This window comes from Oncorhynchus gorbuscha, linkage group LG15, assembly GCF_021184085.1.
Source record: "Oncorhynchus gorbuscha isolate QuinsamMale2020 ecotype Even-year linkage group LG15, OgorEven_v1.0, whole genome shotgun sequence".
In the NCBI taxonomy this organism is placed as follows: Eukaryota; Metazoa; Chordata; class Actinopteri; order Salmoniformes; family Salmonidae; genus Oncorhynchus; species Oncorhynchus gorbuscha.
The window spans coordinates 85,119,799-85,135,480 of NC_060187.1; the positions used below are offsets into that span (position 1 = coordinate 85,119,799).

The 15,682-nt window shown below is 41.5% G+C and overlaps 1 protein-coding gene across 5 annotated transcripts in view; it reads right to left on the reverse strand.

Moving 5' to 3' along the window:
• col6a4a (collagen, type VI, alpha 4a) overlaps window positions 1-15,433 on the reverse strand; it is a 37,051-nt gene extending 21,618 nt beyond the window's left edge. For 2 of the 5 annotated variants that reach the window (XR_006832252.1, XM_046303440.1), the window contains exons 1-6: window positions 14,837-14,986; window positions 3,214-3,315; window positions 2,290-2,898; window positions 1,619-2,206; window positions 790-1,353; window positions 51-668 (exon numbers count right to left, since the gene is read on the reverse strand). Coding sequence is in view for 4 of the 5 variants with exons in the window: in XM_046303440.1 (XP_046159396.1) it covers window positions 51-668; window positions 790-1,353; window positions 1,619-2,206; window positions 2,290-2,898; window positions 3,214-3,289 (2,455 nt within the window). In the remaining variant the exon portion in view is untranslated. Of the gene's footprint in view, window positions 1-50; window positions 669-789; window positions 1,354-1,618; window positions 2,207-2,289; window positions 2,899-3,213; window positions 3,345-14,836; window positions 14,987-15,404 lie in introns of those variants that run through there. The other 3 variants (XM_046303442.1, XM_046303443.1, XM_046303441.1) reach the window with 3 other exon arrangements.
• Window positions 15,434-15,682: the final 249 nt, after the last annotated feature.

Sequence of the window (15,682 nt, forward strand, 5' to 3'; positions counted from 1 at the left end):
CTCTACAAATTAAACAACAAGAAGCATTGTTACAGTCATTTTGATCTCACTTTGCTTGGCAGTGTACGTCCTTGCATTGTCTTTGACTGCTTTTTTAAGGATGTTGTAGCACACGCTCTTCTTCAGGCTCTTCTCCAGGGTCTTGAGCTTGGCAAAGCTGTCCACATGCAATACGTGCTTGTTAGGGGGATCTGAAGCGATCTGTCTCAGCTCGTTCTCGTCAGCATCCTTGATCCCCACTGCATAGACAGTGACGCCAGCTCTGCGCAGTGCAGCGGCATGAGAAGTTACGTTGTCCTGGGACTTTCCGGTGATGACTATCGCCACCTGCTGCACCCCCTGTTCTTTCCGACTGCCCCTCTCCTTGATAAACATATTCTCCCTGGCATACTCCAGGGCCTCGCCAGTGTAAGTGAGACCGCGACGGTAGGGCAGGATCTTAATGAACTGAAGGATATTTGTTTTTTCTTGGAAGGAGTTGAGGTAGACCTGGGCCGAGGCCTTGTTGCTATAGAGGACAATACCCACCCTCACCCTGTTGAAGTCTATATCTAGGCCGTCTACTATCTTGTGGATGAATCCACGAACCAGCTGGAAGTTTGCAGTTCTATTGCTCGAAGACTCATCAACTATAAACACAATGTCAGCCAGTGAAGCTTCACTGCAATCTGCAATAGAGAGGAAATTGTTAGTCAACAGCAATCTGTTATCCTTTATGTATAATGAGCAACTATTTCACAAGAGATCAGATATTCACTTAATTCAGCAAAATTCCACAAATGCCCTTACCGTCAGTCACAGGGACCACCTCTTCAGTCTCAAAGACAGTCTTTAGCACAGAGGTGATGGATGTAGTCTGGTAAAAGAATGGCGAGGTGGCCATTAACTTTAGCTCTGGAAGTGTAGATTCACCCAACCCGATAGACACAATGGTTGTCCCTTCAGATTTGATAGTACGTGCCACCTTCATCACATTATCCTTCGAATCCCCCCCTGTCACCGTGACTAGAAACTGCCGGTAGCCTTGTTCATTACGGCCACCAGACGCTGTAGTGAAGAAGTGTGCATGGGCGTATTCCAGGGCATCGCCCAGGTGACGAGACCTGTTGGGACGCAGCGGCAGCCTGAATTTCCTAAGAGCTGCCAAGTACTCTTCCTTGGTGTTGTGGGTGTTCAGTAAGAACTCCACCTTGGTGTCCTGGGCAAACTGGGCCAGACCCAGGCGCATCGTTTTAGTGCTCGGGTTGAGTTGGTTGACCAGTCGCATCAGAAGGGTTCTGACCAGCTGGAAGTCTGCCTGCATCATATTGCTGTCCACCAGGAAGAAGATATCAGAGAATTTTGGGATTAGAGCTGAAAAAAAAGGAATACTTGTTATGACAACAGTGTGAATGTATGTCATATTTTATTTTCATTTTTAGAAATGGTCCTTTGAATGTTGACTTTAATGTTGGCACAAGCGGCCGTAACCAATGTCTGCCTCTCAAGGTTGCATACTTTTGCTTAGAACGGTATCCCATGGTACAACTAAGCAAGTCACTTGGATTACATAGTTTGCAAATTCAACATTCACAATTTGTTACAACATACAGTATGTTTTCTTATAAAAGTCCCTTACCCATCCTCTGGTTCTCCATGGAGACACAGACAGTCTGCAGCAGACCCTGAGAAAGTGTTTGTAGGGCCTGGAAACTTTCTATGTTGACCAGGAAATGCTCATGGGGCCTGTTAGCGATATACTTCAGCTCATTGATGTTGGCTGCCCCAACTCCAATAGCAAACACAATGACCCCTTGCTGCCTTAGCGCCTTGGCTGGCAGCGTTACGTTGTCCGCAGACTCCCCATCAGTGAGCACCACAGCAATCTGAGGCACCCTCTGATCAGCGCGGCTACCGTTGGCCTTGGTGAAAAACTCTTCCCGAAGGACAGTAATGGCTTTGCCGGTGGCTGTGCCTCCCCCGAGCTGTGGAAGGCTGTCCACTTGCTCCAGTAGGGCCCTTTGTTCCGTATGTTCCCCCAAATGGAATTGCTTCTGGATCTCATTACTGAACTGGGCCAGTCCTACGCGAACCTTGTCCGCACCGATATCCAGCCCCTCGATGAAGCTGTGGAGAAACCTCCGAACCTCCTGGAAGTTTGTAGGGCTGATGCTGGTGGAGCCATCCACAAGGAACACAATGTCAGCCACTGTGGCGTTGAGGCACTCTGGAGATTAAGAAAAATAATAATGTAATTTATTTATAAAGAATATTTTTCAAATTGAAGCAATAAATACACTGTTATAGTACCTTGTACCACTTTGGATATTGGTCTCTTTGCCTCATCTACGGTAGTACAGAGCACCTGGATGAGGCTCTGGGAGATCCCCTGCAGTGCAGCAAAGTCTGACACGCTGTACACGTGCTGGTTGTGAGGTGTAGTGGCAATCTCCTTCAGCTGATCTTCGTCTGCTTCTTTGATCCCGATGGCGTACAGCGTGACGCCCTGCTTCTTCAGCTTAAGGGCATGCAGCCCCACATTGTCCATTGATTCACCATCAGTGATGACCACACCGATCTGGGGCACGTTCTCATTCACCCGGCTCCCTGCGCGGTCAACAAAGAGCTCATTAAGCAGGAAGTCCAGGCCCAGACCAGTGTTGGTTTCACCACCCATATAAGGCAGGTTTTTAATGTACTGCAGGATGTCCTGTTTGTCCTGGAAGGTGTTGAGGAGGAACTCGGTGCGCGGTGTGTTGCTGTACTGGACCAGACCGATGCGCACCTGGTCGGGGGCCACGTCAAAGCTGTTAACCAGCGTGTACAAGAACTGGCGAATCTGTTTGAAATTCTCTGAGCCGATGCTCCATGAACCGTCCACCAGGAAGACGATGTCGGCCACGGCCTCTTCCTTGCAGACTGGGAGGGGAAGAAAATGGTCGTCAGCCAATGGAATTCCGTACAAGTGTCTAAACCACAAGGTTTTTGGTACATGGGATGAGCAATGAAAGCAATTAATCAATAAATTAATCTATTAATCAAATGTTATTTTTAGCGTGCTTTTATAAAAACCCATTTCTTATAACTGCTCAGCAGTCTAAAGCCCCAAAGAGTTGGTCATAATTTTACATTTGTGTGGTATTTCTTCAATGCGTCTATGTCTATGTTTATGCCGTTCTGGACTGTGGTCTGCATTCTGGAATGATTCAGATGTCAGGAGACAAACATGCTTACCTGTTTTTTGTGCTCCGTTAACCAGAAAACATGTTGCTATGGTGAAGATGGCCAGGAGGCCCTGTGTCCCCTCCATGTTGGAACGTTTCTCTAGTCTCTCTCCTTGAACATAAACATGGACAGATCAACTGCTGGAACACAGAAAGTTGCAGTTTATCAGATCAAGTTGTGTTGACAACAGATTCAACTGAAATGTGGTTAGATCTAATTTAAACATAGCATCCTGTGACATCCTAGCCTTCATTTCTAAATTTTTCTTACACGATAACAGATTATTTTGCACTACTCATGCTCATGCTCAGGGTTGGGGAGTAGGATTACATGTGCAGATACATCTGAAAAACGACATGATTACTTCAAGGATTATTTTTAAATTCAGAAAGGATGTTTTTGCGAAATAAACAAATCTAACACTTCTGTTTTTTTCAATGACATTCAAATCAGCATTGAAAAAATGAGCAAGTTTAAGTTTGTTCTACCTGAGCGAGTCTGACCACAATGATGGCACACCAAATGTGTTTGACGGATTGCGGGAAAAGAGCAGGAATGGGCTTCTGTAGTCTACAATCAAAGCTATGTCTTCCAATGGTGCGACTGCTGTCGGCTTCAAAAGATCATCCAACTTGGAGGTAAGGATGACAGCCGTGGTCTAGTCTACGGCGATACGGATATCAATTATTGATATCTACATAGCGCATTGATGTGAATCACACTGCTGCTCTCTCTTTTAGCTATTTGCGCCTTATGGATTGTTGTTGTTGTGGATGGCTGTTCCCAAATCTATATGTGTATTTGAACCCAATAAATGTTTGAATTCAAGAAGTTAAAGCTGCCTTTCAATCATTGTTTTTGAAACCAGTGGACAGCCGGTGAAAAATGTAGTCTTGCAACAGCTGCATAGTGTAGATCCCAGCCTATGGAATAAAGGTGGGGCTTTTATTGCTCAATCTAATTCATGCTAATCAAAAAAAATCCATAGGCCTAATGGACACATGCTCAACCTTGTACACTTTTAATAGACTTACAAGGGACAATCTGTAGTTGCTACATCCATTTTTAGACTTCTAAATTGTATGTATATGTGCCTCATGAGCTTAATTAAACTGTCACATTTGTCATGACGTTGCCCTCTTTGTGTACAGCAAGCCCCATCCCCCTCTCCCTGCCTCCTACAACTAGGCTGCTGTGGTCAGAGAGGTCGTAAATTCCAGGAAGAGATTATCTCCTCATGGCCACAGTATAGTGACAGAGTGAATTTTCAGAACAAATGAATTTCTTCCACCTCACAGAACTTGAGGTCCGAACAACATTTATGTTCCGGAGAAGGTATAAAAGATCAGTGAAGAATCCAGCTACGAACTGGTCTGTTTGTTACAACTTGGTAAAACTCATGGGATACGGTGAGGCCTCATTACCATAACGCTGTTTATAGAATAGCCTCAGATATGAGTTTGACATCTAATTGTTGTATAATATGAATGAGTGTGGATGATACCGTTTGTAAAATTGTGTAATGTGATTTTGGACTGTTTAATGAAGGAAACTCCAATTCCCTTTTGAGTTTAACTAAATCAGAGGACCGCCCATGAGCCAAGTTAGGGTCGGGCATCCTGGGACAGGCCCTTTTCTGCAACTCCCGAATAAAACCCCAACTTTGAGAAGTTTTCAACAGACCATGTTTTCTATCAATCACAAGAGGACAACGGTTGCAGATGATTGCTGAATCTTTTAAACATACCACGTAGTTAAACTCTTAAGACTATTGATACCGACAGAATAAGAACAAGTCTTTGATATTAATTAACTAGTCTGCAGCTAGGAATTCGGTATCATTGAACGTGAAGAACGACAACCGCCGAAACATGAATGAATGTCACTCTGAACTATCCACTCTAACCACGACAGAGAGAGAGAGACGGACAATTCTACAAAAGAAACAAACTTTTCAACAGCGATCAAGACGACACACTGAGCGTAAATATATATATATTGATTGTAATTGTTCCCGAATGAGTGAGCGTTCATGTGCAAAGGATTAGCATTTCAATTGTTACTCTGTAGTGACTTCTCAACTGACCTCCACTTCCCCTTTCATCTAACATGTCGCCATGCCGGTTTAGCCCGCTAGGGCACATTCCCCTATCATTTCTTGTAAACATATTTACTTGTTTGTTTATGCACTTCTGTGATTGTTTAGTTAGTTAATAAATAGATTATTTAAGACAGTTGATGTATGACTCATAGTGAAGACTGGGTTCATGCAGATAAGCAACAATTTACGAAGTTTGGAATGAGACTAACGTGAGGTAAAGTAATTAATTAATTAATTCGAAGACTAATTGATCAGATATAAAATATTTGAAAAGTTATATTAGGAAATTATAACTTTGTAATCTGAATATTTTCATTGGTGCCCCGACTTCCTAGTTAATTACAGTTACATGATTAATCAGTTGATCGTGCAATACTAATTACAGAGAATCTTTGATAAAAACTAAGAGAGTGGTTACATTTCTCCAGGCCCATCCCTTATCTTTTTGTCAAAACAGAGGCAGGGCAACCGTTTTGTTATTGTTTCATCTGTGGATTTGCCATTTAAACATCTGCATATTATCAAGATATTAAAGTGTCACCAACAAAAAGGTAAACAATAGGCCTATAGCAAGTGCAGCATATGACATTAATTTTTCCCATGTAAATTGCACTTTTCAGTAGTGCTCAAAGCATGCCATTCCATGATGGCAGCATTCATCATTCAACTCAAATCAATGAGCCTAATCAATCCTCCATGACAACAAAATCATAAACAACAGAGTAGGGCTGGCTAATAAGTCCTTCATTTTGGGGTCATGCTCAGATAAAACAATTTGGCTAATCTATACTTTCATATTTCCAAGTCCTATTCTTGAAGATCAAGGGGCATAACATTTATTGGAATGACTGGAATTCTGCTAGACTTTTAATGTAAAAATACAATTGAATCGTATAATTATATGTAGTAGAAAGTGATGGGTTAGAAGAAGCCTACAAAACCAACCCATAAAGTTTAAATTTAACCCATATATGGCCAGCTATGTAAACTTTAACATTGATTTATCTTGCAATAGATGTCGATCAATTGGTAACATATATTTTTGGCTTCTTCTAATGCCGCTTAAGGGAAAGCAACCAAAAAGTACCGAAATGTAATCAGATTACATTACTGAGTTTGAGTAATCCAAAAGTTACATTATTGATTACAATTTTGTACAGGTAACTAGTAACTGTAACGCATTACATTTAGAAAGTAACCTACCCAACCCTGCTCATGCATGTGTAACAGTGTTGCTTCCGTCACTCTCCTCACCCCAACCTGGGCTAGACGAAGCATCGTTACCGATCGCTCCACAAAAGCCTTCACATTAGTACCTTGGACCACTGCAGAGCAAGGGAAACAACTACTTCAAGGTCTCAGAGAGAGTGTTGTCACCGATTGAAATGCCACTAGCGCGCACCACTAACTAGCTAGCTAGTTATTTCACACCGGTTACATATTAGTGCCTAAATTAGATCATACATTTTTTAAATAGTTTGTGGCAATGTGGAGGTGGAGGAAAGGGTACTGTGACAATTTGTGTATCTTACAGTAAAATCAAGGTCAAACATTTAATGACTTCAGAGCACAGTTGGCCAAACATGAAGCATCTGGATGAAATGGATTTCTCTGGGTTGCTGCTCTGTCAATAGATAGCCAATCAGTTCCAGATGCAGTGCATCAGACAACATCTAAGGTCCCTGATTGCTTGTGTGTTTGTGTTAATGTGTGCGTGTGTCTATGTGTGTTTGCACACGATTGCACATGCATGTGTGTGTGCGTGTGCATGTACCTCAGAAGTGTGGGCGATAACACTGGATTGATGGATTGACTGGATTGACATACTCTTGACTGATAATATTTAATTTAATTTATTGAGTGAATTGGCAGTAGAGTTGTTTCCATGTTACTCTAAATTGAGTAAATTACAGTTTGCAGAGTTAAATATAAACACTGAATAGAGTAGAAATAACTCTGAAAATTGAACTCTGCAACAATAGTTATTTTTACTCTATTTAGACTGGGACCAAATTATATCTTTTGTAGAGTATAATTGTATTCAATTTGAGTAAAATTTACTCAGATAAATATACTGTGTAGGAGAACCCTTTAAAGAACCCTTTTTGGTTACATGTAGAAACCTTTTGGGTTCCATGAAGAATACTTTCCATAGAGGGTGCTACATGGAAAAAGGGTTCTACCTAAAAACCAGAAAGGTTTCTACATAGATCCAAAAAGGGTTCTCCTATGGGGATATCCGAAGAACCCTTTTGAAAGCCTTTTTTTCTAAGTGCACACACACACTGGTCCTCTATCACACTTTTAGGAGATTTGGTGTCCATTTGAGACATTGCCAGTGCCATCTATTTTGATGTTAAGGGAACAGAATAGTTATTTTCCTGCCTGGCAGTATGGCATGTGTGCACCACATTCTAGACCAAGAGCATGTCGAAGAGGGCCGCTTATCGGAAATATTCTTCCTCGTTTCTTTCACTCCCGAACAGGATTCATCTAATGCACAACACAGCTTATAAATGTGTTTTAGGACAAGATTCAGCTAATGTAAAACAGCCTATAATGTGTTTAGGATTCAGCTAATGGAAAACAGCCTATAAATGTGTTTAGGATTCAGCTCATGTAAAACAGCCTATACATGTCTTTAGGACAGGATTCAGCTAATGTAAAACAGCCTATAAATGTGTTTAGGATTCAGCTAATGTAAAACAGCCTATAAATGTCTTTAGGACAAAGGCCGTTTTGAAAATAGTTTATCTATGGATTATCTGTAGATTCGACCACCATTCCCAAATTGATTCCAAATATGGCGTCCTATCTTGCAAGCCACCTAAAATAAAAAATAAAATTCTGACAGGTTTCCCTTTAAAAAAACAATGCTTGATGTGCTTGGGCCAGTCAGACTTACTCCAGAGAAAAGGTAAGGGAAATGGCTAGAACATACTGTACAGTTTTTCAGTCAGAATGCGCAACAACAATCAACTCAGCAATTAAAACTGACCGTATCAACAGAGAGAGTGTGTCTGTGTGTGTGTGCCTGGTTAATGTGTACTGTATGTGTCTGGTTGTTTAAGAGTCTTATACCATTGCTTGTTGAGGCCCGATCCCAATGAGTTGAGAAATTCAGAAAACGGGGGTCCATCCTAACCGGATGCATCTGGACGTAATCAGGATTTGCAGACCCCCATTTCAAACAAGAATCGCATTTGAATGACAGTGATTGAAAGGGCGATCTTGACATCTCAGTTGTTCAGGTCAGAGTCCACTGAATATACTTACATCTGGGTCTAACAGATCTCCATGCACATTTCCTTCACTCTCTGTTCTCTACCTCGGTTTATTTAGGCATCGTTCAAAGCAGTTCCTTTCCAGTCAACAGAGTGAGGTCTAAAGAAGTGGGGGCCCATTGTTTTCAATGGCAAAACATCTATTCCACTCAGAAACTGTGGTCACAGATTGACCGTGAACATTCAGGCACAAGGGATCTGTTAACTTAGGGAGTACTTTAAAGCTTTCTACAGGACAATGATTACACCACCAACATTTGGTTTACCTCTTCATGACGAGTCAAGGTCAAGATTGTCTATGGTCAGAACGGTCCAGTACAATTATCCAAGACTGACTCTTTAACGTAACATATAAATCAACAATAGGGTTTCAGTGGCTGGTTTATTTCAAACTTAATTTCTGTTTGTTACCTATCAATCCATGTTGACTGTTGAACTGATGACTGTGGGGTTCTGGTAGGCATCAGTTATTAACTGCTTTAGCTGCATGACTGTTCCATTAAACATACACATCATCATCATCATCATCATAAAGCCTGAAGACGTGAATGGATCCTATTTCTTCACTACAGTTGTATGCTGTTGTTAGCTCTGCTGACAAGACGTCCTAGACCTGTGGGATAACCCCTCCTCTTTCTCTAAATAGAGAAGCCTAACATCTACATCTTATCACTTTCGATTTACAGCTGGTGCCGGCTGTGTTTTATACACAGACGTTGAGGCTTTAGGAGGTGTAAACAAAGAAACTTGGCTGTTTAATGTACAGAACTACAGGTCATGCTAGTCTGGCTGTGGACCACAGGGGCTTGTTTACACAGGCAGCCCAATTCAGATCTTTTGTCAATTATTTCCATATCTGATACCTATCTGATCTTGTCCCTAATGTGTAAACAGCAACAACAAAAAACACATGGAATCTGATCTTTTGACTTGTGATTTACTGTATACCACCACCATACTGTATGTGGATCTCAATCCTGACACAATTCTGATGGTACATATGTGACCTCAGTCTAGATGCTCAAATCAGAACTGATTTACTCTGAGGTGTTCCTTTTTTTGGACATGACCTGCCATTACCATGGCAACCACCCCAACATTTTAACTTCTACATGATCGGTGTCCCTATACTGGGATGGTTGAGCTAACGTGCGCTAATGTGATTTGCATGACAGTTGTAAGTAACAGCAAACTTTCCAGGACATAGACATGTCTTATATGGGATGAAAGCTTACATTTTTGTTAATCTAACACACTGTCCAATTTACAGTAGCTATTACAGTGATAAAATACCATGCTATAGTTTGAGGAGAGTGCACAACAACAAAAAACGTTTATTCCAGCAACTGGTTTGATATTTTCACCTCTGAAGGTAAATAATTGACTTACATTCAGTAATCTTGCTCTGATTTGTCATCCTGATGGTCCCAGAGATAAAATGTAGCATAGTCGTGTTTGATCAAATCTATTTTTATATTCAAATGTAGGAACTGTGTTCTACACTTTGAACCCCTGCTTTCTCTGGCTCCACATCTACTTCACATCTACTTCAGAGGCTACATCTGTGTGAATGAGCAAATCTGATATGGGTAAAATGTCTGGACACTGAGTCTGGACACTCAGAAAAAAAGATTGGATATGGAAAAAAAATGTGAATTGTGTTCTTCGGGTAGCTGTGTGAACACAGTCAGTTTGTTCACACAGCCAGAGTGTTTCTGAAAAGGCTTTTTACAGGGGGAGTGGCAGCAGCTTTTCCAGAAAACCACTATCACAGCTCATTTCAATCATATTGAAAATTCAGAAGCCTGTGAAACTGTTCCTGTTTAAAAAATATATGTTCTTATAGATTCTTATTTGTCATGAAGCTGAGTTAGATCACCTTGGCAGCAGTGGTTTCTGCAGTCTTACTGTTATTCACAATGTGGCGGTTGGTGAGTGATGCAGTTGACATCTATCAGTGGCTGAGGTTTCAACCAATGTTGCAGATTTAAGTAATGTAGTGTTGGCTACAATAGTGTTGCCATGCAGTACAGTAACAACCGCAGTAATTACACAATATTAATAACATTGTACTGTGTGACACTGATCATCAATAGAACAGAACACTACACTGAATTCGTATTGTAATGATCACATTGTACCAGATTGCTTAACTATAACAATATGTAAGGCTACTTGAACCATAAGCAGTTGGAGTAGCACTGATTAGATGTTATTGCTCGGCTGTTATTGGCTTCAAACTTGGCACACTTCTCTGATTTGGCTGTGATATGATGCAGTACCTCTGAGAAATTAAGTCAGGGCACTTATTGATGTGGCTGTTGTGGTTTGCATGTCATTGAAGACTAAAAACGGTATTGTTTGTGTTGCAAACTTTTGACAGACGTATATGTGGCTTTGGCAAGATCAAGTCTGAGCCTGGGGGTGAAACAATTACACATTGCCCTAAATGGTCTGAAAGGCCACTTTCCCGTTAATTGGCTCTGTCCTGTGTATTAAGCGGAAATTCTCCATTATGATATTCCGCAACAAATGAAGGGTGCACGTCCATGGGCATTGTGATGCAGACTGACACAACAAGAAGAGAACACGGTGTTTATCCTGAAAGGAAATAGAGCAACACTGAACGATATAATGAGAAAGTATCCAAACTTGGTCTTAACAAAAGTATCCCGTCTAAATGAAAAGGTGATTTGGAAAGACAGGTGGAGGGCAGGGCAGAATAATGGTTACAGATGCAGGATCTTCATTTCACCAGTTTCTCACAACAGGAAAGAATCCTACAGCAAAAGGAAATGTGAATTATTGTGTGGTTTATAATGAATGGATTTGATGAGGAGCCTACATGTGGTGTCGAAGAAGGTGTGACAGAACCTGTAAACACACCTGGAGCAATTTCCTGAACATTAAAAAAATATTTGCCCCAACAGCAATATAAACAGGAAACCATAAACAGTCACTCGATGGTCTGGTCTCTGGGTTGGACCTGCTGATGGATTCACTCTGCTCTGTGGTGTGTGTGTGTGTGTGTGTGTGTGTGTGTGTGTGTGTGTGTGTGTGTGTGTGTGTGTGTGTGTGTGTGTGTGTGTGTGTGTGTGTGTGTGTGTGTGTGTGTGTGTGTGTGTGTGTGTGTGTGTGTGTGTGTGTGTGTGTGTGTGTGTGTGTGTGTGTGTGTGTGTGTAGCACCTATAAACTGTGCTTGACTGTGTTTATCTGGTCAGACGAAGACTCAACATGGTGTCTTGAGTTTACAACCAGCATCACAAACACTGCTCAACCTCAATCCTTGATTCATGGTTTCCTGGAAAGTCAAACCCAGCATCATAAGGTACTAACATCCCAGCATCATAAGGTGCTAACATCTCAGCTTCATAAGATGCTAACATCCCAGCATCATAAGATGCTAACATCTCAGCATCATAAGATACTAACAGCCCAGCATCATAAGGTGCTAACATCCTAGCATCATAAGGTGATAACATCTCAGCATCATAAGATACTAACAGCCCAGCATCATAAGGTGCTAACATCCTAGCATCATAAGATGCTAACATCTCAGCATCATCAGATACTAACAGCCCAGCATCATAAGGTGCTAACATCCCAGCATCATAAGGTGATAACATCCCAGCATCATAAGATACTAACATCCCAGCATCATAATATACTAACACCCCACCACTGCGACTTGTATGCTCTAGACGGCTGGCCCTCGCTACATATTCGTCGCCAGACCCACTGGTTCCAGGTCATCTACAAGTCCATGCTAGGTAAAGCTCCGCCTTATCTCAGTTCACTGGTCACGATGGCAACACCCATCCATAGCACGCGCTCCAGCAGGTGTATCTCACTGATCATCCCTAAAGCCAACACCTCATTTGGCCGCCTTTCGTTCCAGTACTCTGCTGCCTGTGACTGGAATGAACTGCAAAAATCGCTGAGGTTGGAGACTTTTAGCTCCCCCACCAACTTCAAACATCAGCTATCTGAGCAGCTAACCGATAGCTGCAGCTGTACATAGTCTATTGGTAAATAGCCCACCCATTTTCTCCTACCTCATTCCCATACTGTTTTTATACTGTTTTTATTTATTTACTTTTCTGCTCTTTTGCACACCAATATCTCTACCTGTACATGACCATCTGATCATTTATCACTCCAGTGTTAATCTGCAAAATTGTAATTATTCGCCTACCTCCTCATGCCTTTTGCACACATTGTATATAGACTCCCCCTTTTTTTCTACTGTGTTATTGACTTGTTAATTGTTTACTCCATGTGTAACTCTGTGTTGTCTGTTCACACTGCTATGCTTTATCTTGGCCAGGTTGCAGTTGCAAATGAGAACTTGTTCTCAACTAGCCTACCTGGTTAAATAAAGGTGAAATAAAATAAAATAAAAAATCATAAGATACTAACTTCCCAGAATCATAAGGTACTAACATCCCAGCATCATAATGTACTAACATCCCAGCATCATAAGGTACTAATACCCCAGCATCATAAGGTACTAATACCCCAGCATGATAAGGTACTAATACCCCAGCATCATAAGGTACTAATACTCCAGCATCATAAGGTACTAACATCCCAGCATCATAAGGTACTAACATCCCAGCATCATAAGGTACTAACATCCCAGCATCATAAGGTACTAACAGCCCAGTATCATAAGATACTAACAGCCCAGCATCATAAGGTACTAACACCCCAGCATCATAAGGTGCTAACATCCCAGCATCATAAGGTACTAACATCCCAGCATCATAAGGTACTAACATCCCAGCATCATAAGATACTAACACCCCAGCATCATAAGGTACTAACACCCCAGCATCATAAGGTCATAAGGTGCTAACACCCCAGCATCATAAGGTGCTAACACAGCATCATAAGGTTTAACATCCCAGCATCATAAGGTACAGCAACATCCCCAGCATCATAAGGTACTAACATCCCATCAGCATCATCAAAGGTCATAAGATACTAACATCCATCATAAGCAACACCCCAGCATCATAAGATCATAAGGTGCTAACACCCCAGCATCATAAGGTGCTAACACCCCAGCATCATAAGGTACTAACATCCCAGCATCATAAGGTACTAACACCCCAGCATCATAAGATACTAACATCCCAGCATCATAAGGTACTAACATCCCAGCATCATAAGATACTAACACCCCAGCCTCATAAGGTACTAACATCCCAGCATCATAAGATACTAACACCCCAGCCTCATAAGGTACTAACATCCCAGCATCATAAGGTACTAACACCCCAGCATCATAAGATACTAACATCCCAGCATCATTTGTCATCCATTGACACACTTCATTAGTGAACAACCATACTTTAACAGGGGAATGGTCTATTATGCAACTGTACAGCATGGTGATTAATGGTGGGTAGTATGATAAGCATGATCTGCAGTAGTCTGGAGTGTCTGTGAAATACTGTTACAGCATCCAGCTGGCAGGAGGCTCCACTACCAGTGAACACCATTTATCTACAACCAACACACCCATTTTGGGAAGAAAGACTGTCACAGAATGTTTGAGAAAGTTATCAAAATGTTCTCAGAACATGATTTTGGCAAATGGACAAGAATTTCTTACAATTAATTTCAAGCACACATGCACGTACGCACACATACCATTCTACTGTTTATTTTTGATCCGGTTTATCCACGGCAAAGATATATATTTTCCATAATAATTTGAACCTAATTAATTTGTTCATTTCACTCTTCAAACATGTTGAACATACAAGTTGCGCATGCTGTCTATAGCCTAACTATAATCAACAAGGCAGCTGTATTATCTTTGTAGCCCTAAATGTTTAACATTTCAGAGTAGACTATTCACTTGCTGAACTTAAATGAACGCAAACTGCGACAACAGGTAGGCCTATCCAATGGACACCATCATTAGAGGGATTTGTGATCAATTCACTTCAGCCTATTTATTTTATTAGCCTACATGATTATTTTATATTTTAAAAAATGTACTTAACAACTTTGCACTTAGAATAACATCCTCAAAACCACCCATTGACTTCAAAAGTTTGTCTATAAAAACCTACATTATATTTCCAAGTATGTCCCTCAAAAGGATAATTAGGCATATACACTGAGACATTGTCAGCAAATTCGTTAAATCACAACATTTTTGTATTATTTAAATGTAGACTAGGTTTGAATGCACAACAAACAAAAAAAGCGTGAGGAAAATGTATAAACTTACAATGTGGCTGATGCACTATCTGGTGCGCGCAGGCAGGAATCCCATTCCCTTATAGAACCCAAAGCCCAATCTTGTTCTGCAGAAATTGGGGACGGCCGGCCACTCCTCACACCCCGCCCCGAATCATCGAATGGTTAGGCAAAGAGTAGCCTACAGTATTCACCCCGCTACTATTCGGTATAGTCTACACGACCTGTGCGTCATACACACCCCTACATCCCCCTGAATTAGTTCTACCGGGAAAATGTATGTTCGGAGCCGCGGGAAGGAATTGTAAGGAAGTTCTGAAGCAGATATAAATAGTAAAGTGATGTAACAGCAGTGGTTATTTGTACCAGGAGACTAACACCATTACATATTGCTGTTATAATATTAGCCTTTACAATATAGGCCTAGTGTTGTTGGTCTTTATCGGTTATGCAAGGCTCTCTCAATTTGGATGAATTGGTTCCTCTGGGGAAATTCAAACGGCTGATTGAGGACCATTTGTTTTCTACGATTGTGTTTTGCAAGAGGAGCGGGAATGTGCCTCCAGTGCTACATGCTCCGTTTAACGAGATTTACAAACCTCACAACTGTCACGACTCCGACCGAAGGTGGCTCCCCTTCCCGTTCGGGTGGCGCTCGGCGGTCTTCGTCGCCGGCCTACTAGCTGCCACTGATTATTTTCGCCCCCTTCTTGTGTGTTTATTGATTACACCTGTTTTGAGTTTGTTGTAATTAGTTGGCCTTTATTAGTCAGCCGGCCCGCCCGTTTCGTTGTGCGGGATTGATTATTGTAACCCTGGTGTTTAATAAAGACGAACGTGTTGGTGTATGTTCGTATATAGTGCTGGACTGTTTTCG